Source organism: Manduca sexta, unplaced genomic scaffold (genome assembly GCF_014839805.1).
Source record: "Manduca sexta isolate Smith_Timp_Sample1 unplaced genomic scaffold, JHU_Msex_v1.0 HiC_scaffold_1844, whole genome shotgun sequence".
NCBI classification, from domain to species: domain Eukaryota; kingdom Metazoa; phylum Arthropoda; class Insecta; order Lepidoptera; family Sphingidae; genus Manduca; species Manduca sexta.
This window is the reverse complement of record NW_023592749.1, coordinates 1-10,007: the sequence shown is the minus strand read 5'-3', so window position 1 is coordinate 10,007 and position 10,007 is coordinate 1. Positions and strand designations below refer to the sequence as shown.

At 38.1% G+C, this 10,007-nt stretch overlaps 1 protein-coding gene across 1 annotated transcript; it reads left to right on the top strand.

Moving 5' to 3' along the window:
* Window positions 1-1,042: 1,042 nt before the first annotated feature.
* LOC119191725 lies at window positions 1,043-9,964 on the top strand. Its single transcript, XM_037445596.1, has 18 exons — window positions 1,043-1,301; window positions 1,947-2,171; window positions 2,491-2,700; window positions 2,822-2,855; window positions 3,061-3,111; window positions 3,189-3,221; window positions 3,306-3,332; window positions 3,521-3,711; window positions 4,126-4,305; window positions 4,667-4,839; window positions 5,207-5,313; window positions 5,880-5,992; window positions 6,305-6,401; window positions 7,000-7,112; window positions 7,796-7,873; window positions 8,283-8,405; window positions 8,985-9,128; window positions 9,649-9,964. Exons 1-18 carry the CDS (start codon window positions 1,206-1,208, stop codon window positions 9,850-9,852), a joined length of 2,199 nt encoding a protein of 732 aa, XP_037301493.1. The 5' UTR covers window positions 1,043-1,205; the 3' UTR covers window positions 9,853-9,964.
* Window positions 9,965-10,007: the final 43 nt, after the last annotated feature.

Sequence of the window (10,007 nt, the reverse complement as noted above, 5' to 3'; positions counted from 1 at the left end):
TTTTACGCTTAATATGGATGTTCATTCAGTATTAATGTAATGCGTACGAGTACGCAGTAACAATAGTCCGCACTAATATGTCTACTCGCTGTTTGAAATTCTGTGACGTTACGTGTTGAGAAATTATTATAAATAATAATAAAATATTGTAAACATATTGTTGTATTATTTAATTTAAAACGAAAATCAGTCAAAGAAAAAATGATTGCAAGCGCAAGAACAACCCGGACAGCTAGATGATTTTCAAAATATTTCCTCCATGAGTTCAACTACTATAAAATAGGGATTTTTGAAAAAGGTTCATAATTGGGCAATATGTTTAGGACAGAGGTTACTAGTTGATCAGCTACAAAATTAAATGCTCTAAATAGAAAAATAAATACTGTTAATCGAATTTAACTTTATTTTAAACTTTGTAGAGATAAAACCTATCGCTTGATTTACTTTTAATCAAGTTAAACATCAAGTTTAAGATGATTAAATTTTCTACACAAGTAAATCTGGCCAGAAGCTTTTTATCTCTACTAAGTTTGTTTCTTTTCTTATAATGAGCATCTAAATTAATGCTGTTTTTAATGTTTTATTTACTATGATTATATATATATATTTTTTATTAAAATGCTGTTGCAAGATGCAAGATCCAAAAAGTCGATCCAAAATTATAATCCGTGACTAGAAACGCCAGGATAACAGAATTTCAGACCGATTTTTTTTTATATCGCCAACAGTTAACTTTTGTGGGTCCCTCCTACAATAGAGACAACATGATATTAGCCGAAACACAAAGCCGCTGTCTTACCGTCTAGTCGGGCAGTTATACATTCTCAGAATACACCATTTCTTCGAAGGATTGCACAAAGATGTCAGTTTTTGATATCCGTATTATAAGTGTATGCAAAATTTCATCTCAATCAGTTGAGGATAACTGCTTTAAAAATGAATTGCAAGATTTTACCCGAACATACATACAAATATTGCAAGAGAAATAAAATTTGTAAAAAAAAAAAAACTAAGAGGCACTCAATGTTGCTGGCCAGTAAATTCTGACAGAAGATCAAAGATCAGTCAAACTTTCCATATATTTTATAATTCTCTTTGAGTCAAACTCTCAAAATAATTACATTGTTTTTAGAGAGATCAAGATATTCCGTGTTTTGGAGCCATTGATATTTACAAAATAATAATTTGAAAACAAACCGTTCAACATGGTGCGCCGGCGTGTAGACGAGCCCAACATGAGCGACAACCTGCTACTGGTGAAGGTGGAAGACTTAATCAACATGGCCATGGGGCCGGCTGATGTCAGTACTCTATTAGTACCTATAGATACCAAGAGTACCGTAACTATTCTATACGCCAGGTGTGAGTTGCTATAACAGCTCATAGTGGGTAATTTCTGTGCCCCTCCAAGGTCTAGTTACGGTACTGAATACTAAACAATTACTCATGTCTGGGAGCCATACGTTGGAGTATATTGTGTCAATTTTAATATACTAGAAGAGAAGATAACACCATTCGCGTACGTCTTGGCTTTGAGGGAAGTTTCCCAATATGAAAATCATTATAAATATCTATGATCAGCAAACACATAAGCTAAGATAGATATCTATCTCAGCTTGTGTGTTTGTTAAAAGTAATTCAAAAACAGCTAAACGGATTTAAATGAAATTAAGCCAACAAATGAAACAGTCCCTGAATTAACACATAGGCTAGTTTTTAACCCGGTAATTTGCTGGTATGAAAATATAAAAAAATATAGATTGTCATTTAGGTGGTGCTACAAATCTGCAATTTTAAAGACTTGTAGAGGAAAAGGCTTTTCGCATAGGTGAAGACATGAGACATGATATAATAATTAATAATATCATTGTTCTGAATGTACTATTCTGTAAGGATACTCGAAGATACTTATTATCTTACTTCATACCATGTTATTTCGGTTCCAGAAAAACGTAGTCAATTTTAAACTAGTGCAAATGGTGCTGCATATCCTAGCGAGGAATTTACGTATGCTCGAAACTCAAGTGGAGATTAGAATAAGCGAAGCGGACGAGCTAAGAGAGCACAAGAGGGAAGAAGAGTCGACAGAGAGCTCTAAGAGTCCCGGCTCGTCGGCGCGCGGGAGGGTCCACATGGAGGGGATTGAGGAACACGAGGAACATGGGGGGAAGGTGTAGGGTTTAATTTAGAGAGTTTGTCAGAAGATATATAGACGATTTTATTTTATTTTGTGGATAACACGGAATATGTCGCTTTTGAAACCTAGGATTTTACTATAATATGTGCAATTAAATATGCACTTGCTATTGAGTCTTCAACAATGTAATAAGGTGTGGGATTTTTGTTATACGTCATACGGATTTAATTTTGGGACAACTCAGATGTGTTTTAGAATTAATCGAACTCACAAATTTCTGTTTTTTTACTTATTATTAATTTGTTTAATTGAAGATTCTAGGTATTACATACTTAAATATTATTATTTTAAAGGATAAACATAGACACAAGGCAGGAAGAGAATCTTCCAAAGATAAAGAGAGAGCGGCTTCCAAGGAAAGGGAAAAGTCTGCAAAAGAACATGAAAAAGCTGACAAAGCCGCCGCTAAGGAACGTGAGAAGGCAGAAAAAAAGGAACAGAAAGAAAAAGAAAAGGCCGAAAAAGCTGCAGCGAAGGCGGAACGGGACGCCGCAAAAGGGACGGTGAGTTTTGTCAAAAACCATATTTGAAAAAACAAATACACATATATTTTTTAATTGTTTTAAATTAAATTATCAGTTTATGAACAAAATAAGGTACTTAATCAAAATTTGTGTTATCTAGGAGAACATTGTAACTGTTTACCAAGTGTTTCAAGGTCCTCGTTGTTTTGTCGCCCTCTAACACTTTGACGGCAAAGGAAAAATACGGACATGAAACTCACGTAGATAAAAAAAAATATGATGGCTACCAACCAGTCACTTTATTAGTATAATGGCGATGGACTTGATTTCTTGTATTGAAAAACAAGCTCGTGTCAGCAGTAGGCCAATATAATAATTACTATGTTATTTAAATCGCAGAAAGAAAAGGAAGAGGCCGTAAAGGATCTGGAACAAGTATTGCTATATCAGGTATTTAGATAATTGAGAATTGTTTATATTTTTTTATAGTTGTAGTAAAATTGCTGAACCTGATTGAATTCTTACAGAACAAGAACGACACAAGGAAAAAGTATTAGTCGGTAAATATAAAACATCGATTAATATCAAATTGAAAATATTATGATAAGTGAAGGCACCGATTTCAAATACTTTCTGATTTTCAGTTGAAAAAGGCCCCACAACAAGAACGGGTGAGTTATATTGACTTATTAAGGAGAAGGTATAAGTCCCGAAGTTATATTGCTAGCATTTGCTCACGATTATGCACGAAATCTTATTGTGCACATTTCTTTGTTGCATCCCATTAAGGAAGCACAGTAGTAGAAGAATAAAAACATGGTATAACTGAAAAAAACCCTTGTGAGCTTTTTGTAACCAGATTCACACACTCGAGTGGGCAGTATCGAGGTGGTGACCGTCTCTCAGTTCGAGCTGCTGGAGTCGGCCGTGAATCATCTGAAGACGTTGACCGGTCCGCTGCCGTCGCCCGAGTTCCCCGACAACAAGAAGCTGATGGAAGACATCGCCAACGGCACGGCTTCCCTCACTGATATCATGCAAGCAATGCAGGTGTGTCTTTTAACCCATAATTTTTCAATAGTGTTTTTTAACGTACTTCGGTAAATGGAAGTAAATCATTTGATGTTCAGTGATCTCTTTCGTCCATAAAACCAACATGCTTATAAGGGAGTATGTTTACCAGAACAATGATTATTATTGTCTTATTGCCTCTGTGGTGTAGTTGTGCGGCGTGCACGGTACAACTATCGTTATGAGGTCTTGGGTTCAAATGCTATTGCTATCGCTTCGTATCACATCAATAGCCAAAATACACAAGGCGAAAAGTGTGTACACTCACACACTGTGTGTGTGTTACACCTCTGCCGACCTCTTCGAGGTTAATGGCGTGAATTGTGTTTATAATATAATTATTATAAAAGTGTTGCTGAACATCTTGGTTGTCATTGTTGCATGTCTAAAAAGGTGACAGCGCGAATTAAGGCAGCTGAACAGGCGATCGGGCGCATGGCTGATCTGCTCACGCAACTAGCAGCCGCGGGGGCCATACCTGAGGAGCTGGTGGAAATGGTGGAGGAAGTGAGGGCCGAGGTCGATGAGGTCGCAGCGGCGGCAGGGATGGAAGGCGAAGAGGGCGAGGAAATGGTTGGTTTTATTATTGGATTAAAGATAAAAGCAACAGAACGGGCCGGCATAATTGTGTCGACTAGTAAAGGACGATCTTCTCACGTCGGTCAATACTTTATCTGCACATCATATGCGGGATCACCAGATGCAGGAGATTAATAATAATTATATACATCAATTGACCAAATCAGACCAATCACGAGTGTGCTCAAGACTCACGTCTTGACTACGCTCGTGATTAGTCTAACTCTTGATAAAAAGGGGTACCGAAGAGAGCAGGAAGCAATGGCTGCCAGTGTTGCCGCCAATAGAGGCATGACCATAGACCAACTTTATTAATTATTGTTGTCTATGTGACATGATTCTGTATATTTTCTAGTCGATGAGATCCCGACCGTCTGCTGGTCGAAAATCGGTCGCGATAGAGGCGATGTCGTCTCGTTCGACGGCCAGACGTGACATAGACGCAGGCTCTGTGAAGCACGCTGGCTCCGAAACATCCTCGGCTTCCAAGATGGTTCCCATGCCGCCAGTGTCACACAGGGAAATGGAGTCAGTTGACGTTTTATTTACTTATAGGATAGCCTTAGTACACAGGTTTAAATTAGTGAGAGTGTTAATGTATCTAAAAACTTGTATTGGCAAAAATGGAATATTAGAGACACAGTATTATGGTAGGAAAAATAGAAGGAAGAGAAATGTGAAAATATACTAGGAAGGACAAAAAGGATATTAAAGGGTTAATGTTTAACAAATTAAGAATAAGTATATCTCAATAGAAAGAAGAAAAGGGAAACAGGAAAAGAGCTGTAACAAAATTAGGAGGGGCGAAAGCAATAAACAGACATCTATAAATTTCTTTTCAAAATGGACGGAACTTGTACAGTTTTTATTTTATCCCAATAAATTATATTTATAGCGACGCCCTTCATGCTCTGAAAGAAGATCTGAGCAAGGCAATAACTTTAATGACCGGGAAAGCCACTACTGCTGCAGAAAACGCTTCCACTACCGCCAGAGGAGTTGGTGAGTTTACGGATAAATATTCTTAGATTTCCTTTCCAAATTTATTTAGATACTTTATTGAAGAAGAATCGGGAGTGGTAAAATTTTAAAATCTTTACCACTCCTGTCACTTACCATGGCAAATGTAGTTTGCTGTCTTGCCAATCTAAGCTTTTAAAACGTAGTTTTATTGAGTAGGATGGACCTTGACATAATGATTAACTTGGGCTATACTGTAACGCAGTATACACGCTAAAAATGGAGCCAGTTATAATCAAATGTAACTATCAACCTACAAATTATACAAAAAATGTTAATATTTAACGAATTTGTACGGGCAAAGTGACCCCACTGCACTGTATGGTACGTGGAATGGGATCCAATAGAAATTCGAGAGACGAGTGACGAGAGATGATTGCCCCTCTACAATCGACACCATTATGCCGGCCTGTTGGAATCGGATATACACAGGCTGATCCTTGAACGCGACACACTTCCGTATGTCACTATGGCGGGTTTTAACACCTTGTACCTAATATATCCTACCACCAGTAGACTTTGTTTTAACGACATTTTTGCGTTATTAGCTGAGAAGTTAGATGTGGCAGTGAAGTTAAATTCGCGGATCTCCACACTGTACTCCCTTGTCAATGATTATGCTGATCAGTTAAATGGATTCGACACTGGACTTACCACTCAGGTACAGAATACAATTACGATGTGTTATCAGAAATAAATAAATGTAGACCTTTCTATATTGAACTCGTGGTTGAGATTAAATCTGTAGTATTTTGTTCCACAGTTCATTGTATTGGTGTTTATTTCATTATGTACCTATCAAATTCGTATTGTTAATTTGTAAATGTAATATTTATTGTCCTATGTTTTTCCTGAAAATGCATAAAATAAAATAGTAATAATAATCATCTGCTGTACCTTGGAGGCTGTTCATTGTTCGGTTGTCTTGTAAACTCCACCTCAATTATTAAAATGGTTCTAATAATGATTATAGATGACAGGCTTTAAAGACCAGATGAGTCAGATGAGGAGCGAACTGAAGGCTGGTATGGCGCAGCTCAGTCAGGCCGGAGGGAATTCCGAGACTGCTGGTTCGTATTGCTTATAAGAATTTGCATTATTTTTATTTGAAAAGACAAACTAGCAAGTAACTGATATATACGTACCTATAATTTATAATGTAGTATAGAAATATTTATAAAGGAGTCGAGGATAGTGACCGGCCTGTTCTCGATCCACCGTCGTCATAAAAATCAGGCTCGTTTTACGTGAGTTTCATTGCACGTCTTCCTACGCAAAATATTTTGAAGATATTATTATATACGCAAGTACTTAACACATTATAAACGGAAACAGAATAGAATATAAAATACCTGCTTTGGAGACCCCATTTTTGCTTTTCATTTTATAAGTTCTTAGTACAAGATATTAGATCCTCATTTTACCACAACTTGTCGAGAATTTATATATTCCTGCTCCAGCCTGACCAATTACATAAAAATCCTCGCCACGGTATGATATGATGATAAACGCCCATAGTTTCTACGGTATGCTATAGTATAGCAATGTTTAATAATATATAATCAATGAAGTTACAAGGCAACGACCAATCCACACTGTCGAACCGATCCCCGAACTATTATGCCATATATTATTGTGAAACTGTATTGTGTTAGGTTTTCTCTCCAGCTGTGATGGAGCTGACGGAGAGGTATGACCTGCTGGTGGTGGAGCTGGACGCCGTCCTACACGAACACCAGGCGCTCTCGTCGTTCCAGAAACAGCTCGGCGACGAATTGCACGTGCGTTTATATTTTTTAAACATATATAATGTGATGAGTTCTGATGATGATGTTTAGGAGAATGTTAGACGTCAAAATTAAATTAGATTAGATTTTATCGCGGCTTTTATATTTTAGTAAAAGCGACGATAGCCTAGTTGGGTGTGGAACGGACTGCCGAGGCGAATGTCCGCAGGTTCAAATCCCAAGGGCACATACCTCTGACTTTTATAAAAATCATGTGTGTATTCTTTGTGAATTTATCGTTCGCTTTAACGGTGAAGGAAAACATCGTGAGGAAACCTGCACATCCGAGAAGTTCTCTATAGGAATTTCGGAGGTGTGTGAAGTCTACCAATCCGCACTAGGCCAAGCGTGGTGGACTTAGGCCTAATCCCTCTCAGTAGTAGAGGAGGCCCGTGCTCAGTAGTGGGCAAGTATATAATACAGGGCTGATATTATTATTATTTATATTTTAATTTTTCTCTAAGTTTCTTGGTATATTGATAAAATTTAAATAGATATAGTAACTGACTTTTCGGGTGACCAATAGCCCTCCCCCGTGATTATGTAGGCTGCAGTCTTCGAAACGTGGGGAAAAAATCATAATATAGAAACCACGATAAAATCCGAAAAATAGTTTTATTTCAAAACCTGAGGACATATTTAGATTTTAGTCCACGATATAATTTGTATTTGTGTAGAGTCTGGTGGAGTGCGTGGAAATGTTGCGCGAGCAGAAAGCCGATCGTGATGAAGTTCAGGACGGGCTGAGAGATAAGGTGAGTTTGGATTAAATATATTTTGGACATTCTGAACGCATATCTCTTATTTTTATAAAAAAACACGTATTGCTCGGGATTAGTATTTGATGCGTTGATAGTCTTGCCTCATATATCATACTAGATTTTGCCTGTGGTCCACGTGAAAAAAGATTTTTCGTGATAAATAGTTCTTTGCAGTACTTAGGAATAATTTTCTATTACCAAAAAAAGAAACAATATCGGTGTCATAGTTCCTGCGATTAGCGCGTACAAGCAAACAAATTTATTAGCTTTATATATTAGTATAGATAACAGGATGAATAGGTTTCCCAAAACGCCTCTACATTGCTTGCCTTATAAGATGACTGCATGGCCGTACAGTGTTAGTGATTGTATAACCCAGTATTGTGGTAGAGGTTGGTTCTAGGCGGACATCTCGCGGCTGGCGGGTCTGCTGACGGAGAAGGTGTTCGCGTCGTCCCGCGGCGAGCTGGAGCGCCGCCTCGAGCTCTGCCACGACAAGTTCAGGAAGCAGGAGCTCGTCTGGATGGTGTGCTTTAGATGCTGGATATTGTATTACACTAAAATTGTATTATAATAGAATTGTCTAACTACGGGGGAAATCTTTAAATAAAATAATCTGATTTTTATTTTTATGAAGATGTTGTTAAGCTGATCAAATTGCCAAAAATATTCTCAGTAGTGGATATATTCGTGCCTAGCGGTGGGACAGTGTATAAAACATCACAAAATAGTAATAAAAATACACAAACTCGTAACCACACAACATAATGATATTATCATGGGTTGTCATGGGTTGCAGAAATTACTACTAATGCTTGCACCACTACACAAATACCTACATTGTTACTTATATTTGTAGCAGTATCGAAGAGTGCTTATAACCCGATTCCTGGCGGCTTCCTTTTCGCAATTTATGTTAAAATCTAATAATTTATTATTAAAACGATTTGCAGACCGCATTAATGCATGTACCTATATGTCGGCGTCCCTTTCGTAAAGCTTTACCCTTCGTCACTGATCTGTAGAATGTTGGATATTGTCTTCATTACACAATGACTTCCTCACCTACTCCTTAATGGAGATTTTATATGTTAACTGATTCCAGGGTGCCATTAAGGACCTGATGCAAATCACGGAGAGCAAGGCGGAGCTGATGCAGCTGATGGCGGCGCGGGACGACGCCCAGCTGCAGCTCCGGGACTTGCACCACAAGCTGCACCGCCTCGCCGACATACTCGGGGAGCCCACCGTGAGTGATACCAGAAGTCGGGCTAGCTTGTAGAGGAACTAGGGTCTACTCATACAGGAAAATTGTTTATAGTTTGATTCTACTTACTCTAGTTTTATCGATAAATTGGATACATATAGCTAGTTCACTATCGCAAAGTCCTATGCTGGTTATTATTTGTCTTGATACAAAGGGATTAAAAATTTACACGAAATCAATCAATTAGAAAAGACTATAAATCATGCATTCGTCTTTATTTTTCGGGATTATTGGATTTTTTTATTAGAAAAGATCGAATTTTATGATATATAAAATTCAATTTGTGCCTAAAATTGTAACATAGAAACTTGTAATGTCCAACTATCACAAAAATTACTGTCTCAGTGAGGAGATAAAGGCAATTATTTTCTTATTATCTATTTTTACATTTGTTTTTGTTCATTCAAAGGTTGTCCTTTAGAGATTAACAGCCCATTATGGAACTATGTCTTGTATTTGTTTTCTTGTTAATGCAATAAAGAGTTCTATTATTATTATCCAGGCGGCAATGCTCACACGCAAACTAGCCCGTGACGCGACTTGCGGCGCGTGCATGGTGCCGGCGCTGATGTCCCCGTGGGACGCGAACTACGGCTCTCCTCCTCCCCTCCCGGCCTTGAGGCCGTGGCCCACGGGAGCCGAGCAGGAACCAGAGGAGCCATGTCTCCGGGACTTCGAACCACCTCCGCCGCCTGACGCTAAGTAATAACTATATGCATGTTTTAATCACGTGAGTTTTTCCAGTGATGGTAAAATGGACTTTATGGCAAGGACAGTGTTGTCCAAATTTAATGTCCACTAACTAGATAATGGCCGGCGGTCGCCAGAGTTGTAGAGGTTCGTTTTACCAACAATGTTTTT

What these genes read in the sequence shown, in the direction of transcription:
- LOC119191725 (XM_037445596.1), top strand. Translation starts at nt 1,206, where the DNA reads ATGGTGCGCCGGCGTGTAGACGAGCCCAACATGAGCGACAACCTGCTA. An exon ending in ACACTGGACTTACCACTCAG is followed by an intron (nt 5,993 to 6,304) that starts GTACAGAATACA and finishes TAATGATTATAG; the next exon opens with ATGACAGGCTTTAAAGACCA. An exon ending in AGGACGGGCTGAGAGATAAG is followed by an intron (nt 7,874 to 8,282) that starts GTGAGTTTGGAT and finishes GGTTGGTTCTAG; the next exon opens with GCGGACATCTCGCGGCTGGC.